Source organism: Malaclemys terrapin, chromosome 1, assembly GCF_027887155.1.
Source record: "Malaclemys terrapin pileata isolate rMalTer1 chromosome 1, rMalTer1.hap1, whole genome shotgun sequence".
In the NCBI taxonomy this organism is placed as follows: Eukaryota; Metazoa; Chordata; order Testudines; family Emydidae; genus Malaclemys; species Malaclemys terrapin.
This window is the reverse complement of record NC_071505.1, coordinates 316255336-316283323: the sequence shown is the minus strand read 5'-3', so window position 1 is coordinate 316283323 and position 27988 is coordinate 316255336. Positions and strand designations below refer to the sequence as shown.

The 27988-nt window shown below is 43.0% G+C and overlaps 1 protein-coding gene across 2 annotated transcripts; it reads left to right on the top strand.

The window, feature by feature from the left end:
* On the top strand, window positions 1-27562 carry RAB39A (RAB39A, member RAS oncogene family). 2 transcript variants are annotated; one of them, XM_054015531.1, is made up of 3 exons: window positions 1-7; window positions 8343-8556; window positions 26608-27562. In XM_054015531.1, the coding sequence occupies exons 1-3, from the start codon at window positions 1-3 to the stop codon at window positions 27032-27034; spliced, it is 648 nt and encodes a 215-aa protein (XP_053871506.1). In that variant the 3' UTR covers window positions 27035-27562. The 2 variants fall into 2 exon arrangements, with proteins under 2 accessions (XP_053871506.1, XP_053871505.1); XM_054015530.1 differs by lacking the exon at window positions 1-7 and having other exon boundaries at window positions 8234-8556.
* Window positions 27563-27988: the final 426 nt, after the last annotated feature.

Below are 27988 nucleotides of genomic sequence, written 5' to 3'. Positions count from 1 at the left end.
ATGGAGAGTAGGGAGGACCAGACCTCCTTTTCCTCCGCAACAGGTTCCAGCTCCTCTTGGGGGATTCCCCAGCGTTCCCAGGCCAGCCATGAGATATAATCTCTCCAGTATGTCCTGGGTCGGCCTCAGGGCCTATGCCCAGTGGGACATGGCCGGTATAGTTCCAACGGAAGCCTCCCAGGGGACATCCTTATCAGGTACCCAAACCACCTGAGCTGATGCCTCTCGATCCGGAGGAGTAGCGGCTCTACTCCGAGGCCCTCCCATATAGCCGAGCTCCTCACCCTATCTCAAAGAGTAAGCCCAGCCACCCTGCACAGAGACCTCATTTCCACTGCTCGTACCTGCGATCTTGTCCTTTCGGTCATTACCCAAAGTTCATGACCATGGGTGAGGATGGGGAAGTAGAATGCCCTGTAAACAGAGAGCTTCATCCGAGAACTCAGCTCCCGCTTCATCACCACAGATTGGTACAGTGCCTGCATCACTGCTGCCACCACACCAATTCCCTCTGAGGATTTTTACCTTGTTGTGATGGAGGGGCTTGCATGTTCCAACAAACCCCAGGGCTATGTCATCTGGAGCCTAGTGCTCCTGGTAGGGTCACCCTAGGCAAATAGGTCTGGGGGGAGGTTCTAAACTAAAAACGATCCGCATCAAGACTCTCTTGAAAGCCCAAAAATGACCATGTGAACTCGCCTGGACTAGAAATACCAGAACCTATCCCTGCGGGGTGGTGTCAGGTGAGCATTTGGTGGTCAGGCTACCCATGTAACCCAGCCGGACCCAGCCCAAAAAGACAATGTGGGCCCATTTTGTGGGGTCACCACCCGCGAGGCGAAGGGTGAGGGTCGGGTGCGATGCCAGAATGGCAGCAGGAGAGATGGACCATGCAATGGAACTGGCTCTCAGCAATGGAAAAAAACAAAACTGAAACTTTTTGTTGGAAAAATTTAGACTGATTCTATTAGAAAGCCAGGTGTTAAAATAGGGGCTGAAGGATTATGGTGCTCATATGTATTTTATATAATCTATTTTTATAGTGTGCCCATCACTGTAGCAGCTGAATAAATACTTCTGAACTTACCAAGGTGCAAATGTAAACACAATGTGTGACAAAGGCCCAAGATAAAACACAAAAATATTATTCCTGATGGAAACTTAATATGCTATGGGTTTAATTATATTAGTCTAAATGGCTGCAGTGCATTCATTCTTTGATTCTGATGTAAATAATTTTTCAACAATAAAACTGAGGGAACACCAAATTTGTGTGATTGTGATTTTGGGAATAAAATGAAGTACACTCAACAGTTATGGCTATGTACCAAATACCGATCTGTCTCTGGACTGTGAAAAGGATACATTTTATATATCCCACCCTTGTTTCCCCTCAGGCCTTGCCAGGACCCTAAACTACAATCCCATTTGCCCTTAGGACTACATTTCCCAGCAATCCCTAAGAAGAGTTCCAGTCCACCCTGTTTATAGAATGTTGGTCTTGGGCCTTAAACGCGGTAGCAGTATGAGATTTTTCCCCAGACTGCCTCTGCCTCATTTACTGTGCCCTCGGCCCCCTAGGTATTGTCCTTGGAATGGAGACATTCTATAGGTAGAGCTAAATCTGAGTTGCAGGTGCATCACATATACCAAAACTCTTGAGAAATGTTAAAAGGAAGTATGGGAAAGAGTGTTATTTGGTTGCTGGATCAAAATTGCTCTGTTAATAAGTTCCTCAGCGGTATGTATTTTAGGAGTGTGGTGAAGATCTTTGGACAATTTAAGTATGTCATCTTTTATCAGAGGAGTTTTTCAAAATCACAATGTCATTAGGTTTTAACTCTAGTTGCTTTGCTAGATTTTCTCCAATGTTATTTTCATGGTACTATTCACTGGGGGGATCAACTGAAAAAAGCCCCCAAAACAATACTGTGTTGAGCCCGAACAGCGAAAGTTGTATATCTGTACAGGAGATCTTGTTGTAAATTATATGTTCCCTGAGTGTTATATGTGATTCCCTGAAACCATAGGAAAGTATGACTCAGAAGGAAGGAGCCAAAATATTTTTTAGGGTTAAGAAAGCAGCCTCCTCATTTGGATGTTGGAAGGTAACTGCAGGGAAATCTTTTTTTTTTTTTCTTATTAATCAAAGTGTGTTAAGTAGCTTCAAGCTTTGTGTTATGTCTGACTCTAGAAGACACAGCATAGGATTTTTTCTCACTGTAATCTCTGCCAGACTGCTTCAGAAATGCAAGGTTTTCCCATCAGCTCTTTTGATTATCATTTGTCAGGCAGTGTCAAATCCCACTAGCAGGACAAGATGGATTTCAGGGAGTTATGTTTAGGCTGGCCATAAAGCATACTGTCCTTCCAGATTTTGCTAGCTATTACTGGAATTAGCAATAGGGTCAGTGAACTCAAAAGTGCAAGTGCTTCATGTGTACAATATCTGCTATAGTATCACACTTTATCTGGGCATAGTGTAATGCATTATTCCAACCTTTTCGCCCATTGTGTCTCCCTGTCAGATAGGAACCTACTACTCACTTCTGTTTATATCTAGCTTTTGTAAAACAGTAAAGATGCATAGTGTGTGGGGCCAGAGCTAGCTGTAGCCAGAATCCTATATGTTCCCTACATTATTTAGCCCCCATGTACCACCCTAATGGTAAATAATTTTTCTGCCTCCTAGGTGTGTGCACCCTTTAAGTAATGACACTGATCCTTTCTGCAGATCTAAAAGTTATGGAGGTTTCTTGCTGGATCATTCACAGAATAGTTGGATAATGGTCTTTCCAGACATGATGCTTAGATACCAAAGGTGACAGATGTCTTGAAATGTATGATTAATGAGCTCAATTTTTCAGAGGTGCTCAGCATCTGCAGGTTCCATCAGCTGCAGTTATGAGTGCACAGTGCCTCTAAAAGAATCAAGTACATGATCCCCTTGGATCATAGTGGCCCCGAGAGGCTCCAGTTAGCATTGGGGACTCACTCTGCTAGACAATGTACATACTTACAGAAAGACACAGTGTCCCTAACCTAAAGAGTTTACTGGCTAAGAGCATGATTCAACTTCCATTAAAATTAATCGGAGTCTTTCCATTGATCTTAATGGGTATTGGATCAAGCCCTAAATATTTAGTATTTGCTCCCAGTCCCATTTCCATATCTTTTTCCATGCCGCCAGGTGCTTCCCTATCCCAGTTCAGCAAGCCACCAGCCTCTCTGCATTCAAATCCCTCCCTAAAGTCTCACTTGTTCCAGAATGCCTACATCCAGTAAGGTTAAAGATGGAAAATAATCCAGGTTATGCCCTCCTCTGAGCTTCCCAGTGAGTCCTCTTGTTTCTGTGTGTCTCTTTTAGACTATAAACTGTGAGCTAGGAATATCTTAATTTTGTGTCTTGTACAGCCATTAAATAGTAGTAGCAGTAGTAATAATAATCAATAATTAATAACTAGGTAGCTACATCTCCCGAATAAAGGGAATAACGGCAAAGGAAGTAGGTTCTGTCACTGTGTCCTTAGCAGGAAGGACATAAGCAAGGAGACCAATAACAACCTCATAACATGCATTGCAGTCATTAGAGTCAACCACTAGGGATCAGGCATTTATACTGGTTAATTATCTCCCAACTGCACACTACTAATTTATTTTCTCTTTTATGTGATTGTCTCTTGCTGGATAGCCATGTCTGAGTTGAACTTTTATTTTTGCAATTACAATAAGCAGTTACTAAATTCAATACAGTAAAAATATTTATAAGCATATGATTAGTATACTTACAAGAGGCTAAACCAGGGTGCTTAGACCCATATTGGTCGGCTCCAACCGGTCAGGCAGGTATTAGTAATGAACCCTTTAAGAGTTTACTTTTTATACAAACAAATGATGTCATTGCCAAGAATTGACTTTGATAATTTACTAGCTTTAGCAAAAGCTAGTTTGAAGCAGTTTCTCCCTACTACTTTCCTTCCTTCAAGACCTTCTCTTATTTTCTTCCCGACCTGCTCTCCCCCTTCCTGCCATCCTTGATTGCACAGCAATACAGTGGGAAGGTTTGGGGTTTTTTTCCTTTGAGACAATTTCCCTTTGTCTTGTTATTGCAGCTGTTTTTACTTTATTAGTTACTTTTAAAACCATACATCCTTCTCATACTACAAGTAACACTACTTACTATTCTCATGGCCTTCATTTACTTGCTAATTAGGGCCTTTTCCATACTGGTCACAAACTGTAAGGGGAAATGTTACTTTCTTAACCAAACTTAAGCTAACTTTTATTGTTGTTATTAATGATTATTATTTTATGTATGTATGTATGTGTGTATTTATTTATTTATTTATTATCCTATAAACACCATTTAGGGAGGGCAGATGCCTTTATACATTTTTCCCTCGTGCCCCATTTCTATGGGGACCAGCTTGTGGTCTCCAAAAAAGCTTGAGGTTATGTCAATGTCCATCATTCTATTCAAGAGATAACAAAATGTGGATAAAATGTACAGAAGATGTGCCAACTTACTCATAATATGGAAAAGAAACTAAAAATGCTTTCCATTAATACTGTTTTTCATAAATAATTGTTATGAATGTAGCATATGTAAAACAGGAAACTTCAAATAAAATAAAACAAGTACCATGTCTCCTGCCTTTTGTTAGTTCTTTGCTTTCCTTGTTCATAAGATTGAGGAGCTGTCCCTTAGAATGGACATTTTCCTTCCTTCTGTATACTTTTATTTCTATTATATCTATTTCTATCTGTATATATATTTCAATTATATCTTCCTCACAAGATTCTTTTTTCCCTTTATATTTTTCTCTCTGTTTTCTTCATTTTTTTTGTCTCCTCCATGCTCTTTTCTTCTTGAAAATCTCTCTTCCTCTCCTCCATGAATACTCTATTTTTCTTATTATTATCAAACCTAATGCCCCTCCACATTCTGTAACAACTCATCACTCCTGTCCTTTCTCCAGTTTCTGCATCCCCTGCTACCCTCCATTTCCAGTTTACCCTGTGTCATGTGACAAGGGTGAAATAATTTAATTTTCTTTTAATACCGAACAAGGAACTTTATTAGAATAAGAGAAACAATAATAAAGTAGCAACTGGCTACTTCCAAACTCAGCTTTCTGGTTCTCATCCAGCCTATTCATTCCAGCTCTCAGGCTGCCTGCTCCTCACTTCCCTGTCCCAGCTCTGAGGTGGCAGCAGCTGCTGCAAGATCCATCTAATCAAGTTCCCTTTCTGGAACAAACCCTTTTTAAGGATTTCCATCCATTTGGACCTTTTGGCCAGGAGACTGATCTGAGGCTTCCCTTCTCTCCTGTCGACCAATTATGTATAACTGAGTTATTCCTGGGGCTTGAAAAATAAAGAATCTATAGTGCAACAGGTTGATCACAACATTATATGTTACTGAAGGCAGAGAAAAAACTATCCAGGTTTTCTGGAGAAGATAATGTCCATGTTGATAGAAGGAGCTCCCTTCAACACTTATGTGCTTAAAGAAATGGGGCTCGATCATCTTTCCATTGTTATCAAGGAATTATTTTAAAGAGGGTCATCACTGGTGAAGATTATTTAAGACACACTGGAATAGGGGTATTTTCACCTATGTCTAATATACACAGTTTATTCATAGTGTAATGAGGATGTTAAAAGCCTGAGAGTTAGGACTGTAGAGGCTGTGTCATAGAGTAATTTAGGATAATTTTGTCACAGGGCCAGAGTGTGTGTGATAGAGAAGCTGGGGAGTGTTGACACCTCCAACATTTTGCACTCTGTTACTTTAGTTGAGTAGAATTTTGCTGGGATCCAATAGTATAATATATTTAAGATTTTTATTTAGCGTTAGCAGGGATTGGGTGAAGACATTAGTATGACATTGTTGACATATTATAGCCCAGTTTTCTTCCCATAGGGACTAAGCTCTTCGTCCTAAATTTCTGGAAAGGGGCGGATTATATACAGATATTTATTGAGCCAATAACAGCAATTGCATGCAAAATGAGGCTGGCCCCAAAGTTGGCAATCATGTCTTCTAAAAGTGACGAGTTGTTTCTGCAGAATGGGGTTAATTCCATGGAAATTGTCAAGGACATAGAACTGATGGGAGCCTAACTGTAAGGTGAAAAGAGAAGAAACTTTGGACAGAACATCACCACCATTGGATGGAACATGACACCTCCTAGGGACACCTAGGAACCACTGAAGTCTCACTCAGTTGCAAAAGCTAAATCCTCCAGCTGCTGCTTCTCAAGTGACCATTTTATTTTAAGCTGCCACCCAAGTTCCACATTTTCCTTATCTCTCAACACCCATTTCCTGCTCTTTTTCAGCTCGTCTTACATGAGTCTCTCCTCAGTCCCTCTTTATATGACTCATCCCATGCCTTCCTACCCCTTTTCCAGGTCCCACTCTTCACTATGTTGCACTCTTGCCCACCCATGCTTCTCCTTGACTGTCTTGTGTTCCTTTTCCAGTTCACAGCTCTCCACCTCAGTCTCATGCCCTTCCTGGTCTGTCTCCCACCTAGAGCTCCGCAAACAGTTGATTTTTCAGTTCAGCAGCTGAAGTGGAAAATCCTTCCCAAATTTTTGTGGGACAAACCAAAATAAAACACAAGACTGAATAAATAATAATAATTAATTGCAATAATAATCTTGGGTCAAACAAAACATTCACTTGACGCAAAACATTTTTTTCAGTTTTTTAATTTGTGACATTTTTGGGTGATTACCACTTTTAAAAACATATTTAAATAAATCTAGCTAAATTTTTAAACAAAGCATTGTTTTGAAGAAAAAGTCAAAGAATTTCATTTTGAAAATGTAAAAACAAACGTTTTTGGCTTTCAATTTTGTTATTTGGTCACAACCATTGCCCAAAGTGGAACCAAATTCATAGCTAGTTTTGATCGCCCCAAAACTACATTTTTCAGTGCATAAACTATTTGACAAAAAAAATTCACCCAGCTCTACTCCCACTCTTGCACAACACCTCAATCTTATGACCTTCACCCCTTCTGCAACTCCTTACTCATCTCCCTCCCTTCCTCTTTATAGCTCATGCTTCTTTCCACCATCCTTGCCCATCACCCTTTATTGCACCCACCCTTACTTTGCAACACCCCCTTTTTTCTCAGCCCTGCTCACACCTTCCCTTGCCTATCTCATGCCCCACGGTCCATTGTCTATCCCACATCGTACCCCGACTCCCTGCTCATCCTTTTCAGTGCCTAACTTGTACACACACACCCACACTGCCTCTCTAATTCACTCCCCTATCCACTCATCTTGCAGCCCTTGTTGGATCTGTTGTGAGTTTTACAAGCTGTTGACTAGGGGAATAGTGCCTCGCATGTGTGAATTGGAGGTTGGGGATGGAGGGGAAACTCTTGCTTCAAGGAAATGTCTTCCCCACAGTTAGCCAGGGTAATTGGCACCCAGGTCTTAGTACCCAGAGTAGCTTAGCTGGGGGATGAACAGCCACACTGCAACACCACGTCTGAATCACTATGTCCTCTTTGGGACTGGGCTCCCATGTGTGTCACTAGGACCTGTGCGGGAACATACCACAGTTGGTTATGCTGCAGTAAGCTAAGCCACTCTATGAGTCTTTCCCAGTGAACTGTGGAGATCTTGTCTGTCCTTTAGGGCACATGGGGGGAACTGTGCGAAGGCACTGGAGGACTGTAGGCTCTGAGTGGCTTAGCCTGCCTCCTCACTGCAACGTGGTTGGCTAAACTCCCAGCTGGGCCAGCTAGCACGGCTGAAAGCACCACCACACTGGGGTGAGAAGGTTGTGTGTGTGGATGGGAGGAGTGCTGGGGTGACATCCCAAGAAGAGCATGAGTTAACTCTGCAGGGAAGGCACAGGCTGTGTGATGCAATGGCTCAGGCTGACCTGTTCAGCTCAACCTGAGCAGAACAGGTGCTGAAGGGACAGCGCCCTCCCTCCCCCACCTGTACCTCCTCCATCCCCCAGGATCACAGGGACCTCAGCCCTCCCCCCTGCATTACGGGGTCCATGGGATGCCCAACCCTGCCCTTTGCCCGTGGGGATCGGCGGGACCCCAGCCCTCCCCTCTTCCCCACTGGGATAGGCGGGACCCCAGCCCTTCCCCATCGCCACCGGGAGCCAGGGGGCCCCGCCCCTCCCTGGCATCACAGGGTGCAGCTGCTCGGGTCCGAGCCGTCCCCTCCCCCCAAGCCGGCCTGCAGCGCCGATGCCCGGGATAGGGGCGGTGGGAGCGCGGTGCAGGCACCGGCCGAGGAGGAGCCCCAGGAAGGGCCCCGAGGCCGAGGCGGGCCAGGCCGGGGCCGACATGGACGCAGCGATCTGGATCTATCAGTTCCGGCTGATCGTGCTGGGCGACTCCACCGTGGGCAAGTCCTGCCTCCTGCACCGCTTCACCGAGGGCCGCTTCCCGGGGCCGCTGCACTGCGACCCCACCGTGGGGGTGGACTTCTTCTCCCGCCTGGTGGAGATCGAGCCCGGCAAGCGCGTCAAGCTGCAGCTGTGGGACACGGCGGGGCAGGAGCGGTTCAGGTACAGGCGGCTTGTCTCGCTCCCGGCCTCCTCCCAGCGCCTCTGCCTCCCCGGCCATCCCCGCGCGGCCCCGGACCCCGCTCCTGCTTCCCCGCCCATCCCCGCGCCGCCCCGGGACCCCCTGGCTCCCCGCCCATCCCCCCGCGGCCCCGGACCCGGCTCCTGCTTCCCCGCCCATCCCCGCGCCGCCCCGGGACCCCCTGGCTCCCCGCCCATCCCCCCGCGGCCCCGGGACCCCCTGGCTCCCCGCCCATCCCCGCTCCGCCCCGGGACCCCCTGGCTCCCCGCCCATCCCCGCTCCGCCCCGGGACCCCCTGGCTCCCCGCCCATCCCTGTGCCGCCCCAGGACCCTGCCCCTGCCTCCCCGCCCAACCCCGCATCCTCCCGGGACCCTGCCCCTGCCTCCCCGCCCATCCCCGCGCCGCTCCGGGACCCCCTGGCTCCCCGCCCATCCCCGCGCGGCCCGGACCCGGCTCCTGCCTCCCCGCCCATCCCCGCGCCGCCCCAGGACCCCCTGGCTCCCCGCCCATCCCCCTGCCACCCTAGCACCACACCTAGGACCATCATCCTGCCCCCTACCCTTTCCCAATCACTCCTGTGCCTCCCCCGGGACCATACCCCACACCTGGGACCCCTCTATCACCCTCCTGTCTCCACAACACACCTTGGACACACCCTACTGCACCCTGATCCCACCCGGGCCTCCTGCCTGCTGCTCCTCCCCTGCATAGACCCTAGTGCTCCCTACTCCCCCCCCCTCCCATCCCTCCAGGGACCACACTGTCCTCCTAGCCGCTTACACTGCTTTCTAGGGTCCCCACTCTCCCCGAACTGCCTGTAGCCACAGAAACTCACCTCCACCCCAACCCCCACACTCCTGTCCTTCATCACACACTTCCCAGTCCAGCCACTGGTACCCCCTTCCTGTCTCTCCTCCCTCTGGAGAAGGCAAAGCCAGGCATCCCTCTTTCCCCTAAGGCACATCCTCCTCCCTTAAACCAGACTCTTGATAACCACTGTGCTTCCAGCGTATTCCTGAGCTTGGTGGGGTTAAATTGTGACAGGGACCCTCATAGGAAATTGCAGGAGATTCATTTACACATGCCATCTTCCTCCCTTGCAGATCCACAGTTCCTCCACAGCTGACAGGGCAACCTATTCCCTGGACAGGGAGACAGAGTAACCAGGGGCGGCGAGTTGTATGGGCCCATGGAGCCCGTGATCCAGCAAATTCAGGGCCCGGGGGCCCGGCTCCTCCAATGTTCGGGGCCTTGTCCCTACCTGTGCCGTGGGCTGCGGGCAGCTGCCCTGCTGCTCCACGCTGCACTCCCTCACCGGCCACTGCTGGCCACAAAAGGGAGCAGCACGGGTGGCAGGCTGAGGTGGTGGCACAGCCTCTGCCTGTGGAGAGAGGAGGGGAGGAGGTGCATATGTGATGGCAGCCCTTTCTCCCGGCACCCGCCACAGGGGAGGCAAGGGGGCTTCCTGGACCTGAGAGGGGCCCGTCCCTTAGGAGCACAAACAGTGACGGTGCTGGGTGAGTGTATTGCTGGGAGGACTCAGGAGGCCCCTTCCCCAGAGCTCACTGCAGCCGGTGGGGAGAGGGCTAGGGGACTGTGGAGTCCTCCTGTCTGGCCCAAGCCCCCGGGCAGCCTGCCTGTACCCCAAACTCCTCATCCCCAGCCCCGCCCCACCTAGAACCTGCACCCCATAGCCCTCACCCTACACCCCAACCCTCTGCCCTAGCCCTGAGCCCCTCCCACACCCCAAATCCCTCATGCCCAGCCCTACCCCAGAGCCCTCACCCCCAGCCAGAGCCCTCATCCCCGCCTACCCTCCCCAAATTGTGCAATATAGGGAAACTGTACTGTTTCCAGTCCATTTTTACATTATTTTAAAATATATATCTCAGCTTACAAGGCAGGTGTGGGGTGTGGGGACTTGGACCCGTTCTGTGTACCACCAAAAATTATACAAACCTGCCACCCATAAGAGTAACTAGCAACTTTCCTGGGCTTGCATGAGTCAGAAGTGCATAAATATTTTTTTGCAGAGTCAGGCCTCTCCAAGATTAGTGCTGAATTCACTACTGATAACAACAGCCTCTTAATATTTTTCAGCTTCCTAGTATTTTCCTACAAACAAATGTAAAATATTTATAAACACAGGCCTAATAACTAGTAGTCGCTGTATTTTGATTTTGCTGGCAAAGGGCCAATATATCCAATGACAAGACTGTTAGTTGACTCAAAGGGATGTAAATACAATACCATCTGAAATCAAATAATAGCCATCATTTAACATGATGATGCTCAGGGGATATGCAGTCATGAGTCATGTATGCCGTTGCTTTGACATATACCCACTAGTGTATATGATAAGTATTCTTCAATACCCAGCAGATATTTACCAGAAGAAATACTGTTAAAAGTGTTTGGTTTGCTAATAGACATGTCTTGACAGTTGGCATACATAGAAATTATGAAAGCAATTATTGTGCTTAGCCTTTTAAATCTATTCAAGCATGTTACAAATAGATTACTAAAATATAAACAGTATGTTGGAAACTTGTATAGTTTGTGCTCTGTTCATTACACTTAAATGAAGAAAACTGTAGATCATAATCAAGCTATAACCTTTGGGAGATTAGAAGATGCCAAAAGGTCTTCTTAACTTACTAGGATGCTTTTGTTGTAACAATAAAAATGACTAAGCAGTGTATAGGTCTGTTTTTCAAGTCTGCTCCAGATCCTTTGCACTGTCCCACTGGTGCAAAGCTACATTGAGCCTGGGTTAATACACTCCCAGAGGATTTCCCTGTGTAAGGGGAATCCATAGTAGTTATATGCCAGCCCACTGCTGGTCCCAAGCCTAGGGGACATCTCCAGAGAAAAGTACATTTTGATGGTGTACTTGCCCCCACCACCATCCTATTCAATTCTCTTTCTTTCTTCTACATCCTATGGTAAAACTTCTGAGAAAGTTATTGGATCTGCCAGCGGTGTCTTGGGATTGGGATCTGATTCCAATTAGGCTCATGGAAACACCATTTACATTGCTGAGGAGTGCATTACTTTTCAGTTAAAGTGGCATGGTTTTTACTACCTCTTCAAAGTGGGTAAGCAAGTTGCAAGCCTGGATGGTTCCTTATACTGAGATCAGATAATACAGTGATGGATACAGTTTTATTATTATTAATTTATTTGTATTGTGGTAGTACCAAGGGGCTGCGATCTTGGACCAGGACCCCGTTATGCCAGGTGCTGTCCAAAGAGAACAAAAAGGTATCTCTACCCTAAGGAGTTTACAATCTAGTGGGACAAGAACCTAGACAGACTATGTTTAATGAAGATAAAGTGGTTATTCACTGTGTATTTCTGACCAAGATAGGATAAGATTTCACCTAAATTAGTTAATTTCTTTGCTTACCTTTTTTCCTAAGCCTCACACTATGCCAGGGAAACTAGCTTCAGAAAGTCTCTTTATGGACTCTGAGAAAAAAGTCCAAGGAGAGATGATCTATGCTCACAGGTCATCCAAGTGGATTTATTATGGCCTATAGTCAAGCTTGTTATGACAAATTGTTTGTACCAGGGAGATTGGTAGAATTAACTTTAAAACATCCCACAGAGTGTTAACATCAATAGCTTCCCTATAAAATGTTTCGATTTCTGATACTGCCATTTGTTGCTCAGTTTATTTTTTTCACAAAATTATTCTTGGTTCTGAGACTCAGGCTTATGCCCAGATCAGAGAGCACTGCTTCTGCCTTTATTTAATTAAGTATTCACCAGCAAGCGTTAGCAGACAACTGCAATGGGAGGGCTAATTTACTATAGCAGGGATCTGCAGAGACAATTTTATGATAGAGTTAAAAAAGGTTACTTACCAGTAACTGCAGTTCTCAGAATTTTTTTGCCTACACCCATCCATGCTGACCCCACTTCTGCGGAGTGTCTTTCGTGAGTAAATGAAGCTATGAGAAACTGGATTTATTAGGGGTGGTGCTTTTTATAACAGGGGTTTACAACCTCAAATCAATAGTGCTAATGTTCCAGAATGGTCATACTGCTTTGGAATAGTATGTTCACAGCCACATGAAGACTATGGATGCTGAAAGGCAACCATATTGTCCTTGGCCTCATTTATTCTTCCAGAACTCCGCTGGCTCAGCTTTTGAAATGCATATCTTTTATAGGTTTCAGAGTGATAGCCGTGTTAGTCTGTATCAGCAAAAACAACGAGGAGTCCTTGTGGCACCTTAGAGACTAACAAATGTATTTGGGCATAAGCTTTTGTGGGCTAAAACCCACTTCATCAGATGCACGGAGTGGAACATACAGTAGGGAGGTATAAATACACAGCACATGAAAAGATGGGAGTTGCCTTAACAAGTGGGGGGCCAGTGCTAACGAGGCAATTCAATTAAGGTGGAAGTGGGCTATTCTCAACAGTTGACAAGAAGCGGTGGGAATCACTTTTGTAGTGCTAATGAGGCCAATGTAAACAAGGTGGCCCATTTCAAACAGTTGACTAGAAGGTGTGAGTATCAGCAGGGGGAAATTCGTTTTTGTAGTGACCCATCCACTCCCAGTCTCTTTTCAGGCCTAATTTGATGGTGTCCAGTTTGCAAATTAATTCCAGTTCTGCAGTTTCTCATTGGAATCTGTTTTTGAAGTTTTTTTTATTGAAGAATTGCCATTTTTAAGTCTGTTATTGAGTGTCCAGGGAGATTGAAGTGTTCTCCGACTGGTTTTTGAATGTTATAATTCCTGATGTCAGATTTGTGTCCATTTATTCTTTTGTGTAGAGACTGTCTGGTTTGTCCAATGTACATGGCAGAGGGGCATTGCTGGCACATGATGGAATATATCACATTAGTAGATGTGCAGGTGAACGAGCCCCTGATGGTGTGGCTGATGTGGTTAGATCCTATGATGGTGTCCCTTGAATAGATATGCGAACAGAGTTGGCACTGGGATTTGTTGCAGGGTTTGGTTCCTGGGTTAGTGTTTTTGTTTTGTGGTGTGTAGTTACTGGTGAGTATTTGCTTCAGGTTGGGGGTCTGTCTGTAAGCGAGGACTGGCCTGTTTCTCAAGGTCTGTGAGAGTGAGGGAGCGTCCTTCAGGATAGGTTGTAGATCCTTGATGATGTGCTGGAGAGGTTTTAATTGGGGGCTATAGGTGAAGGCTAGTGCGTTCTGTTATTTTCTTTGTTGGGCCTGTCCTGTAGTAGGTGACTTCTGGGTACCCTTCTGGCTCTGTCAATCTGTTTCTTCACTTCACCAGGTGGGTATTTTATTTTTAAGAACGCTTGATAGAGATCCTGTAGGTGTTTGTGTCTGTCTGAGGGATTGGAGCAAATGCGGTTGTATCTTAGAGCTTGGCTATTGATGATGGATCATGTGATGTGATCTGGATGGAAGCTGGAGGCATATAGGTAAGTATAGCGGTCAGTAGGTTTCCAGTATAGGTTGGTGTTTAAGTGACCTTCGCTTATTAGTACTGTAGTGTCTAGGAAGTGGATCTCTTGTGTGGACTGGTCCAGGCTGAGGTTGATGGTGGGGTGGAAATCGTTGAAATCCTGGTGCAATTCCTCAAGGGCCTCCTTCCCATGGGTCCAGATGATGAAGATGTCATCAATGTAGCGCAGGTAGAGTAGGGGCATTAGGGGACGAGAGCTGAGGAAGCATTGTTCTAAGTCAGCCATAAAAATGTTGGCATACTGTGGGGCCATGCAGGTTCCCATAGCAGTCCCACTGACTTGAAGGTATAAATTGTCCTCAAATCTGAAATAGTTGTGGGTGAGGACAAAGTCACAAAGTTCAGCCACCAGGTTTGCCGTGATGGTATCGGGGATACTGTTTCTGATGGCTTGTAGTACATCTTTGTGTGGAATGTTGGTGTAGAGAGCTAGGATGGTGTTTTCTGGAAGATCACCAAAGGATTGTAGTTTCCATGATGGATTGGATCACAGAAGCCACTTTGGGACTGCCACCTGATGTGCCTAGACTACCTCTGAGCCCATTTTCCCTGCCAACTTGGGACTTCAGTAGCTTGCCTTGTTTGAGCCAGACACGCTTACCTGTTGCAAACACAGATCCAAGTCTGAACCACGTCACCCACAAGCTGCAGGCTTAACTGAAAACAGCTTAAGAAGTGCTCCTGTCTCCTGCACTCAGATACCCAGCTCCCAATGGGGTCCAAACCCTAAATAAATCCGTTTTACCCTGTATAAAGCTTATACAGGGTAAACTCATAAATTGTTCGCCCTCTATAACACCGAGGGGGGAGGGATAGCTCAGTGGTTTGAGCATTGGCCTGCTAAACCCAGGGTTGTGAGTTCAATCCTTGAGGGGGCCACTTGGGAATCTGGGGCAAAATCAGTACTTGGTCCTGCTAGTGAAGGCAGGGGGCTGGACTCGATGACCTTTCAAGGTCCCTTCCAGTTCTAGGAGATGGGATATCTCTCCATTATTATTATATATGCACAGCTGTTTGCCCCTCCCCCCCCATATTAATACTTACTCTGGGTTAATTAATAAGTAAAAAGTGATTTTATTAAATACAGAAAGTGGGATTTAAGTGGTTCCAAGTAATAACAGACAGAACAAAGTAAATTATCAAACAAAATAAAATAAAACACGCAAGTCTAACCTAACAGTAGGAAACTAAATGCAGGTAAATCTCATCCTCAGAGATGTTCCAATAAGCTTCTTTGACAGACTAGCCTCCTTCTAGTCTGGGTCCAGCAATCATTCACACCCCTGTAGTTACTGTCCTTTGTTCCAGTTTCTTTCAGGCATCCTTTGGGGTGGAGAGGCTATCTCTTGAGCCAGCTGAAGACAAAATGGAGGGTGTTCCCAGGGGCTTATATAGCCGCTCTCTTTTGGGTGGAAACCCCTCTCTCCCCCTGGGTAGAATTACAGCTACAAAATGGAGTTTTGGAGTCACACTGACAAGTCACATGTCCGGGCATGACTCAGTTCTTTACAGGCTGATGCCATTGTCCACATGCTAGTTTGAATGGAAAGCTCAGATGTGGACTGGCGTCTACCAAGGTCCATTGTTAGTCAAGTACTCTCAATTACTTGAATAACACTTTCACACTAGGTTGACCAGATTTACCTTAGGTGCTTCCTACAGCAAACACTTTAAATAAAAGCATAGAGCCAACACTCATAACTTCAGATATAAAAATGATACATGCATACAAATAGGATGAATACGTTCAGTAGAACATAACCTTTGCAAAGATATGTTACATGGCATATTTAGCGTAAAACATATTCCATTTATGTCATATTTACATTCATAAGCATATTTCTATAAAGCATTATGGGGTGCAACATCACAGTTTCCTCAGGAAGTCAGCGGTGTCTCGAAGATAGCTGCGAGTGTTGGTAGCGTAGGCCTGAGGAGAGAGTCTACATAGCCAGATAATCCTGCTGTCAGGATGCCAATGCCTGAGATGATGGGGCATCCAGGATTCCCAGGTTTATGAATCTTGGGTAGCAGATAGAATACTCCTGGTCAGGGCTCTATGGATGTGTCTGTGTAAATTTGTTCCTGTGTTTCTTCAGGGAGTTTCTTGAGGAGATGGTGTAGTTTATTTTGGTAACCCTCAGTGGGATCAGAGGGTAATGGCCTGTAGAATGGTGTCAGAGAGTTGCCTAGTATAGTTAATCTCTTATGAAGGTTTTTGAACATTTTATTAATGTTAGCATTCTTCATTTCCACACACACACACACACACACACACACACACACCAGCTTTACTTATTTCAGGTAATAAAGAAGAGGTACTGACAGAGATCCAGGTGTCAAAGAGGAGGCACTAAGACATATTGATAAAAAGCAACAAGACACCATGGCTTGATGGCATTTATACAATAAAATGTAAATTGGGCAGTCCTATTTACTCTCTTATAATACAAGAACAAAGGGCTATTAAATTAGATTGTGAGATGTCACATTTAAAACTGATAAAATAAATACTTTTTTACACAGTGCATAATTAACCTGTGTAGCTCACTGTCACAAGATATCCTTGAAGCCAAGTGCTTAGGCTTGGTGAGCGAACAGTTCTTGTACCAATTTAACTACTGTACTTTGATTAGAGCTGTATATTTTTAATCAAATTAGTTAAATCAGTACAAATCATAGTGTAGATGAAGATATTTTGGTATAAAGGTGCCTTATATCAGTATAGTTTGTTATCCATCCCTACACAAATAAGCTATATCAGTGTAAGCACCATTACCAGTATAACTGTGTCCACACTAAGGACACTTCAACAATACTGATATAATGAAAGTAGTACAATGTGTATAGAAAAGCCCTCGGTAAGATTTTTAAAAGGATTAGACATTTACATGGCTAATAAGAGCATCCATAGTAATGTCAGATAGGATAAAACATTATAAAGGATATAAGCTTCATGCTTCAAATCGTAAATCAACTTCTAATTGACAGGGGTTAGGAAAAACTTTCCCTCTAGGCAGATTTTTTCCATAATTGTCCATCACAGGGTTTCTTGCACCTTTCTCTGAAGCATCTGATACTGGCCACTGTCAGAGATAGGAACTAGACTAATGGACTACTGATGTAATCCAGTATGGCAATCCCTGTGTTCCTATCACATTCTTCTTAGCTCTGCATTCTGTTTCTACAACATAGAAAGAGCTTCTAGAGAAGAAGTTGGTTATGAAAGGAGATTTTAGGTAAGCAGATCCAACAGGTGAGTCAGAATGTGATTCTGAATTGGGAGCCGATCTTATTATTTGCACAACATTTGCAAACATGAGTGACTGAAGTTAGTCAGGATCCTGAATCCATCTTTAAGTACTAAAACTATGGCCTGGTTTTCAAAGAAGATGAGCAATCCCAGTTCCCATTGAAGTGATACTGTACCATAGTATATTTGTCTACACATTAAAGCAAAACAATAAACTTCCAGGTTAAGTGAGAGGAAACTTTGAACAATCTGTATGTGAAACTCACATGAATCCAGACTGGATAGGTTTTTTCACATGACTGTCTCACATGTTAACACATTTGTTTTTTTCCTGTGCCTGACTGAATGCAAAGGTACCTCGTAGGAACAAATAATTTGCCATTGGCAATGTCAGGACAGAATTGAAGAGAGAATGGATCAGTTGCCAGTTTGACTGGGTAGTGCTTATTACCTGCCTGGTTTAGTAGTGAGCAGGCAGTGTGGACTTTAAATTATTTTTTCAGCCCTCCCTGGGGCTAAACCACATTGATTTCTCTTATGTAATCTGAGCTGCAGACATACATGCCATGGGGTGAGTTAAAGACAGAGATTGAACTTGAATTTAGCTTGCCTCGTTGCTCTGATTTTTTTAGATGTTTACAATTATACATGCAGTTTTTAATATAGATTAAATATAAATTGTGTGAAAGGCTATACCTTTATTATGGAGGTAATGGTAAAGGCTCCGCAGTTAGGGTCAACATAGACTATCATCCCCAAACTCACAGCACTTCCTTTATGAGTAAAGAATGAATTTTCCATTCACATACAAGTAAATCTGTAAATCAGTTTGAGTTCAAATTAATTAAAAACTGAGTCCTTTAAGAAATTTAGCAAGTGTCAATCTTTTCTTTGTTCTGAATTATCTTAATAATGGAATAACACAGACTCTTCAACTTTCCATATAATTAAAATGAATCGTAATCTTGTGCATAGGCTGTATTTGAAAAAAATAGATTGAAATTAAACTAAGTTATTCATGATTGTTGTATTTAATTATTATGATTATATAGACTACAGAGGGGCTCAGGTAACTTTTAAGAAGGGCCATTGTGACTACAGAGGTAAATCAACCAATTACCACCCTTCTCCTACAACTAATTTGCATGCAATAAGTCTATTGGCTGTAATGAGACAGTGGTATGAAGCAGACAGGACCGTGTGTCAAGAGTTTTCGTTGGTTGACTACTTGACCCAATTATCACTGCTCCCTAAAGTTTCTTTGCTTGCATACTAGCTTGGGCATCTCTGCTTGAAAGTCTCCCCATAGCACCGCTGCCTCTGGTCCACTAAGCACCAAGCCAGACCTTCTGGGGAAACTGAGGGAGGAGTGCACGGGGAGCCCTTAAACCCCAGAGTCATTGGGATTCTGGCACAGGACTCCCCAAACCTACTCTCATATTTTGTCTGTCTCATTAACACCACCCTCTAACTCATACATCAATAAGAAATTAAGGGTCAGAGTCACCAGTGAAATTTGACTGGTTTGCACGGCTGTGATGCAAAGCAGCTGTACACCTATTTTAATTGGCTAGTGCACACTGGCTGTTTTTCTCTACAGTGATGTTCCAGTGAATTTGCCCATAAAAGGTCATTTTTAAAAATTATTTACGGTTGATTTTACATATCATCAAAGCATTAGAAATGTCACATGGTCAATTTTGCTTTAGGTTTCTTGTTTAATGTTGTTTGAAATTTTTAATAACTTTTAAATACCAGGGAAATTCCAAGACTGAAAACTACATTTTGATGCAGATAAGGTTGAGAGTATATATCAGTAGCTTAAGGGTAAAAACATTGCATAGATGTTGTAATTATTCCAAAACTATGCATTACAAAGCCAGGATAGTATATTAATACATTATGGCTTTGTAAAGTATGGTTTTGGGATAATTATACCATCCCTATAATTTTTTAATTGATTGATATGTACTCTCAAATTTAACTCCATTATAATATAATTCTTAGGCTGGGAATAAAAATAATTCTCTTTCTAAATTAGATAAAGATAAAGCTTTCATTTGGAAAGTTTCCTTCATTTTAGTAAAAATCAGTGAGATCAGAATCAGAAAGAAACTGGTGACTAAATAAGCATCACTCTAAAATGAGCATCACTCTAAGAATACAGTTTGATTTGATTAATATAGCCTCTAATTTATTTTCAGAAACAGTTGTCCAGTGAATAATATCTTATCATTGCTTTCATTTAGAATGACTATCAGGGACTTATTTTTTTATTACTCAGTTTAATCTAAAATGACTTCTGAAATAAACAATTTCCCCCTTTAGTAAAGCCAGTTTAATCAGGATTAATTAACCTACAGAAGGATTCCTCTAAATGAGAAATCATAATTTCAATAAGTATTTTAGAATCTACATTCAACAATATACTCTAAATTAAAACGAAAGAGTGTGAAATTATTATTCTTTGGAGGGTCAGTCTGCTGCATGATTTTCTGATGGATCAATCTCATTTTCAACAGGAAACTGTTGTAGAATACAGAATTATTTTGTGGGCCTTGTAATTGTAGAATTCAGGATCAAAACCATCTGGTTCCGGTTTAATATCTACTGTAGCATTATTTAATCTATTGAACAGGCAGAGACTTATTAAGACTTATTTTTACGTATTCTGTTTGACAAAGATTAACTTTCTCAAAAAAAAACCCTGCCTTTTTTGTTGAAAAGTGTTGTATGAAGATTACAAATATATTATTGATAGCTTTGATACAAACTCTCTTGTTGCAAATCTGAAATGATAGCAGTCCTTTCTGATATCCTTTAGTTAACATTGTTTATCCGGGGGTGGGTTTTGGTGTTTTTTTTTGTTTTTTTTTTTTTAAGATAGATTGTTTTACTATAATTAGCAAAAGCACAAATGGTTCATAGATTATGAAACCTATCACTGGTTTATATGGAGTAGACAATAAATATAGCATTGTTTTTTCTAAATGATTTTTAGACTCAAATTTAGTAACACTCATAAACTTGGTTTGATTCGCACTTAGCAAATCTTTGTGATATCCTGACTCTAATATAATAATCTAATAAGAGGGAAATACTGTATATTTCATTTTCTCTTTTACAATAAATTAAACTTCTTTTAGGGTCTGATATTGCAGCACTTATTTGTACATTGCTAGTGATGTCAATGGGTGTTTTGCTTATGAACTGCATCATGCTGTTCATAATTATTGTGATGGTGGTCAGACAGTGGTGGTCACAAGAAGAATGTCTGAGATGTAATTAAGCTCTTTTTCTTTAAGGTTGGGCAGGACAGAGTGAGTTGAGAAATAAATTTAATACCATCGAAAAATACTTAAAAGATTTCCCCTTAATAGTAGTAAGGACCAAATTCTGCCCTTTCATATGGTTTCATAGACTCTATAGCTGGAAAGACCTATTGTGCATCATCTAGCACATGCACTGTCATCACTACCCTCTCTTTTGGCCTGTTAGAGGATAGTGTGAATGAGAACCACTGAAGTCAGAGATGCAATGCATCTATTAAGTCACCGAGGCCCAGATCCTCAAAGGTATTTAGGAGACTAATTCCCATTGAATTGAATGGGAGTTAGGCACCTAAATAACTTTGAGGATCTGGGTCATAGTCCATTTCCCAACCAACGCTGGAATGTTCCCCAAAGTATATTTTTCTAGTGTTTGCCCAGTCTAGTTTTAAAAACGTCAAGTCTGGGGTCTTCCATGACTTCTTTTGGAGTGACTGTGCAACAGCCTAATAGATCTCAGTGCTAGGAAGATTTTTCCTGATTTTCAGCCTCAATTTCCTACTTCTTAATTTTATCTCATCACTCATAATTATACTTTCATGTAATACAGTGCTCTAAATAATTGCTTTCCTTGAGATTTAACCTCTTCAAATATTTGTAGACAGTATTTCCACACATATCTGCCCTTCTTAGCTGTCACTTAATCAAACTATACATATCTAAATCATTTTTTAAAAAAAAATCTTTCCTCATATGTTATTTTCTCCAACCCTCCTCTCTTGCTGTTTTCTGAACTCCCTCAAGTTTATCAGGTTCTCTTTAATAAAGAGATCTGAAAATGAAAGATTTATTTGAGTTATGATTGTACCAAAAGATAGAAACTATTCTCTCCCTGATATGATGCCACTTCTTACATAGTCCAAAATTACAGTTGCCTTTTTTAATCATTTGTTTATTTTGCAGAATTGTTTTTAGTTAATTAAACAAATAATACAGGCCAGATTCTTAGGTGGTGTGAATCAACATTGCTATAATGAAGCCATGGAGCTACACCGATATACAGCTGAGGATCTGGTCCTGTATATGTAAAACACACAGGTGTACATGAGGTATTATTTAAAGGCAAATAGACCTTTAATTTGGTGCCACATAATTCTATATAAGAAAGTATGGTACTTGTATAGCATTCCAGTATTCCAGTATAAACCAATATCTAATTTTCTGTCCCGTATTGCTTATATCACTTTCTGCATTACTGTTTTCAAGGATTTTCTTCAGATTGCTTGCATTATTTACATTATTCCAAGTTAAATCTCATTTTGGTGGCAATATTTCTAGTCTCTCTAGATCCAATTCAATTATTTCTTATGTCCTTGCTTGCATTTGCAATTCATCCAAATCATCATCTGAAAATTTCAGCAACATGCTAGTTATGCCCTCTTCTAAATCATTAGTGAAAATACTGAGTAAGACAGAGCTTGATACAGATCCTTTAGACACTTCACACAAAGTATTATCTACCCTGTATTTATGGTTCTTCAGCCAGTGTTCAGCACCGTCATTTTTCAGATCCAAGCCAATTTGAATTAATATTGAGGTAAGATTCCATTGGCTTCACTTTAGAACTGCACGCACACACATCCACAATAGAATTTGGCCCTAAGATATTGGAAAAGATCAGTCCAAAATATTAGGGTAAACAGTCTTACCCGAGTATATAGCTGCTACCGCTTCAAATGCAACTTGCTGTGACTACCAGAATTTAATTGTCCCAGGATTCATGTACACATCTGCAACATCATTATTTGAGTTTGTTATACCTTTATGTTCAAATTGTTATAAAAAAAACTATACAGGTGATAAATTGAACAGTTAAGGAGGGTTACTGATGTAGAAAAACGTTATCAAGTAGAGTTTACCCTGATCCAAACTATTTTAGCAGCATCCTCAGAGGTCATCATAGAATCATAGGATTGGAAGTGACCCTGAGAGGTCATCTAGTCCAGTCCCCTGCACTCATGGTAGGGCTAAAGTATTATCTAGACCAGTGGTTCTCAAAGCCGGTCTGCCGCTTGTTGAGGGAAAGCCTCTGGCGGGCCAGGCCGGTTTGTTTAACTGCTGCATTTGCAGGTTCGGCCGAACGCGGCTCTCACTGGCCGCGGTTGCCGCTCCAGGCCAATGGGGGCTGTGGGAAGCGGCGCAGGCCAAGGGATGTGCTGGCTGCCCTTCCCGCAGCCCCCATTGGCCTGGAGCGGTGAACCGCGGCCAATGGGAGTCGCAATCGGTCGAACCTGCGGACGTGGCAGGTAAACAAACCAGCCCGGCCTGCCAGGGACTTTCCCTGAACAAGCGGCGGACCGACTTTGAGAACCACTGATCTAGACCAGGGGTGTTTCCGGAGCCACATGCGGCTCTTTAGAAGTTAATATGTGGCTCCTTGTATAGGCACCGACTCCGGGAGTGGAGCTAAAGAGGCCAACTTTCCAATGTGCCAGGGGGTGCTCACTGCTCAACCCCTGGCTCTGCCACAGGCCCTTCTCCCACTCCATCCCTTCCCGCCAGGGCTGTCCCTACCCATACTCAAAGCACGCAGCTGCACATAGGGTGACCAGACGTCCCGATTTTATCAGGACTGTCCCGATATTTGCTTGTTTGTCCCGCATTCCGACCAATGTTAAGTCGGGACACTGGACAAACAAGCAAATGCTCCGGAGCCCAGAAGTGCTCGCATCCCCCTCCCCGCCCCGACTCCACCCCCTCCTTCCCCGATTGGCTCCCTCCCCGAATCCCCGCCTCTTCCCCAGGCTCACCATTCCTCCTCCCTCCGGTGCTTGTGGAGGGAGGCCCGGGAGACGCGGGGGAAGCACAGGGCCAGAATGAGTGAGAGTCCAGTCTGGCCCCAAGCGCAGGCAGGACTCAGTCGGGCAGTAGGGAGAGTAGGGGGGCGGCCCGCGGGGACTCGGGAGCAGCTGCTGCTCCCACTGCCGCGCGGGGAGGAGGCGGCCGATGGCCAAGCTTGGCGGCTGCGGCTCTGGCGCCCGGGCCTGAACCCCCCGAGTTTGGCCATCGGCCGCTTCCTCCCTTGCTGCAATTTAAGTCCATTGCTTCTTGTCCTATCCTCAGAGGTTAAGAAGAAAAATTTTTCTCCCTCCTCCTTGTAACAACCTTTTATGTACTTGAAAACTGTTATGTCCCCTCCCAGTCTTCTCTTTTCCAGACTAAACAAACCCAGTTTTTTCAATCTCCCCTCATAGGTCATGTTTTCTAGACCTTTAATCATTTTTGTTGCTCTTCTCTGGACTTTCTCCAATTTGCCCACATCTTTCCTGAAATCTTTTCCAGAACAGTACACAATACTCCAGTTGAGGCCTAATCAGCATGGAGTAGAGCGGAAGAATTATTTCTTGTGTCAGCATTGAGCAAGTATGTTTCTAGTGGGGTCCTACAGAGCTCTGTTCTTTACCCTACATTTTTATTGATGACCTGGAAGAAAACATAAAATCATCACTGATAAAATTTGCAGATGCCACAAAAACAGGGGGAGTGGTAAATACTGAAGAGGTTAGGCTCACTGATACAGAGCTGTCTGGATTGCTTGGTAAACTGGGATCAATGTGTTTTAATACTGCTAAATGTAAATGAATAAGTCTATGAACAAACAGTGTATTCCAGACTAACACAATGGGGAACTCTATCCTGGGAAGCAGTGACTCTGAAAAAGAGTTCGGGGTTGTGATGAATAATCAGCTGAACTTGAGCTCCCAGTGTGAAGCTGTGACCAAAATCCATGGCCGCATTATCAGGGGAATATCAAGTAGAAGTAGAGAGGTTATTTTACCTCTGTATTGGGCATTGGTGCAATCACTGCTGGAATATGTGTCCTGTTCTTATGTCCACAATTCAGGAAGGATGTTGATAAATGGAGAGGGATCAAAGAAGAATTACGAGAATGATTGAAGGATTAGAAAACATACCTTATATTAGGGTGACCAGATGTCCCGATTTTATAGGGACAGTCTTGATTTTTGGGTCTTTTTCTTATATAGGCTCCTATTTACACACACACACACACACACACACTGTCCCAATTTTTCACATTTGCTGTCTGGTCACCCTACCTTATAGTGATAGACTCAAGGACCTGCATTTATTTAGTTTAACAAAAGAGAAGGTTAGGGGGTAACTTGATTACAATTTATAGGTACCTGTCGGGGAACAGATATTTGATAATGAGGTTTTCAATCTAGCAGAGAAAGATAAAACGCGATCTGATGACTAGAAGTTGAAGTTAGGCATAGATATGGCATAGATTTTTTTAACAGAGAGGGTAATTAACCATTGGAACAATTTACCAAAGGTTATGTTGGAGTCTCCTTTAAAAACAAGATTACATATTTTTCTAAAAGATATGTTCTAGGAATTATTTTGGGGAAGTTCTATGGCCTATGTTATACAAACTACATGATCACAATGGTCCCTTCTGGCCTTGGAATCGATGACAGATGGCTAGAGCCCCAATGCTGAATGTCTCACTCCAAGCCTGAGTGATTGTAGCATAAAGAATTTTGGAAGCCCTGTGTGATAGATGGGCAAGAGGTAAAGAAGGTTCTTTGTCAGTGCTGTCATAAGTGCATTTGCACCTCTGATTTCTTTTTGGCCAGTGTTATAGAACTTCCTTTCTTGGTCTTGTGGTATATTTAAAACTGTTAAAATTGTAAAATATCACGTTCAGTTGTCCTGGGCTTTCCTGGTCCTGCTTGTAAGGTATAGGGCTCTGTAGGAAAGCCTGCCATCTGGGTCAGTCTGTGCAGAGAGCCAGCCTAGAGCAAGGTGGGGTGACTTGTGCCTCTTTGCCTTAGGGAGCAGCTGCTTTGTCTCTCTCTGTCTTTGATTTTTGCAAGTTAGGGTTCAGGATTCTAAGAAATAAAGTAGTGTTGTGTTGCAGCCTTCCAGAAAGAGTGTTTTATTTTTCTAACTTCTCTCTTCGTATGCCATGAACATAACAAGTCTTATTGCTGCTGACCTCAACAGGCATGATTATCTGCACAGAGTTTAATATCAAGGAATTGGTTTGAGAGGAGATTACAATAAGTTTACTTGTCTATGGCAAAGTTAGGCCCCAATTCTGTCAACACTATTCCATGTGCTTAACTATAGAACTATTCACATGAGCAGAGTTAAGTATATGCAGGAGTGTTTGCAGGCAGGGCCGTCCCTAGGGAGGTACGGGGCCTGGGACAAATCAGCCATCCTGCTAGTCTCCTCGCCGTCTGCCCGGCACACCTGCCCACCTCCTCATCCGCCAGCCCGCCGCTCTCCTGCTTGCCATCCACCCGCCTCCCCGCTAGTCTCCTCACCATCTGTCCGGCGTGCACCCCCCTCAGCCCGACCACCGACCTCCCACCTGCCTGCCTCCTCAACCCCCTCCCGCCTGCCCGCCTGCCGCTCGCCTCCTCCCCCGCTTCCTCGCTGCTCGCCTCCCCATTCGCTTCCTCACTTGAATACCAGGACAAATCGCGTCCCCATCGTACATTGGTCAGGACACGGGACAAAGGGCTAAATATCAGGACAGTCCCAATTTTATCGACGCGCAGGACCCCCCAAAGTGCAGGGCCAGGGCGGTCGCCCCGATTCGGCCTACACAAAGGACAGTTCTGTTTGCAGGATCAGAGTCTTATCTTTAAAAAAATGTAGTAGTTAATGCTGTTATTTTTTTTCTTCTTGAATAAGTGCAACATGGTAATTTTTTTACCAGAAATACCTCTTTCCAAACTGAGTCTGCATCCAAAGCTGATATCAAAGATGTTGAGTCCAAAGATGCTGCATGCAGTGACAGCTTTTGGCTTTAAGAAAATATGGACAATGAACATGATCAAAGACAACTTCAGTAAATAAATTCTGGTTTATGAAAAAGAACAAATGTGTATTTTGTGAAGAGATGGTAGCAAGTAAAGAATGTACTGCTGCATTGAAATATCAACTTGAGAAATGTAATTACATTCCCTTTAAACTCTTATTTTTCCCGCTTTCTCTCTTCACTTTTCAGATCAATAACACGATCTTATTACCGCAATTCTGTTGGTGGCTTACTGGTGTTTGACATCACAAACCGGCGATCCTTTGAACATGTGAAAGACTGGCTAGAAGAAGCTAAAATGCATGTACAGCCATTTCAAATTGTGTTTCTGTTAGTTGGACATAAATGTGATTTAGTGTCACAGCGTCAGGTTACAAGAGAAGAAGCTGAAAAACTGTCATCTACCCGTGGTATGAAATACATAGAAACCTCAGCAAAAGATGCCACAAATGTTGAAGAATCCTTTACGATTCTGACCCGAGACATATATGAACTTGTAAAGAAAGGAGAAATTTCTATACAGGATGGATGGGAAGGTGTTAAAAGTGGCTTTGTTCCAAATGTTGTCCATTCATCAGAGGAGGCTGTAAAGCCTAGAAGACAATGCATCTGCTAAATTCATAGAATGCCAAAGAGCATATCAGGTGTTCAGAGAGTGATACCAACATAAATAACATCATTCTGAAGACATAATAGATCATGATGTAGTTGAATCACCAAATGATAATTCATTTTTGTATCATTTTGTCTAATTCATAACTTCATAAAATTTAAAGTGCTTTTTTCCCCACAATACAATAACTTTGAGCAGTCTTCAAGAAAATAAATTAGATATTGCTTAAGGAAAAATATGTGCTAAGTAGCAAGATGTTGAGAAAGTGCAATAATCATCATGGTAGCGTCCTTTATGGGCTTTGAATTTTGAACAGAGTTTAAAATCAAGCTCTTGTATATAGGCTAAGTGCTGATAAGCTCGTTGCTCCAGTTCATCCTGCCTCCGTTTGGGATAAAAAGTATTATAACCTGTACTTTTTTTATTGTGATTCTTCATTCATGAAGAATGGATTTGCTAAAAGACAGCTACGATTTAGAGCACTATAGAATTTCATAATATAAATCACTTTGAAGAAAGCAAACTGAAAGATTGCTCCATCAGCTAACACTTTTGTTATGACTGTGAATACAAGCCTTATTAAAGAAAAAGAATGTATTTGAGAAGACTAATATATTTATATACTAAAACAGGGAATAGAAGAAATGAAGTTTAGTATGAAATATTTTCTGAATCACCAGTGTAACTAGATGTAATGCAAGAAATGGTATAGCCGTTATTCTAGATGCATAGAAAATAGATTTTCCAACTACTAGAAGCTAGATACCAAGAAGGTAATTTAAAATTTGTAAAATGTAAAATTTTTGTTCAAAATAGGAGTTGCTTTAGGCAAGTATGATGATTGTATATTTTAAGGAATCAATTTACACTTCTGAGCTATAATAATTAATTCATCCATGAAAATATTTATCACAGTTGATAACCTAATATTTTTTGGGCCAGATCCTCAGCTGGGAT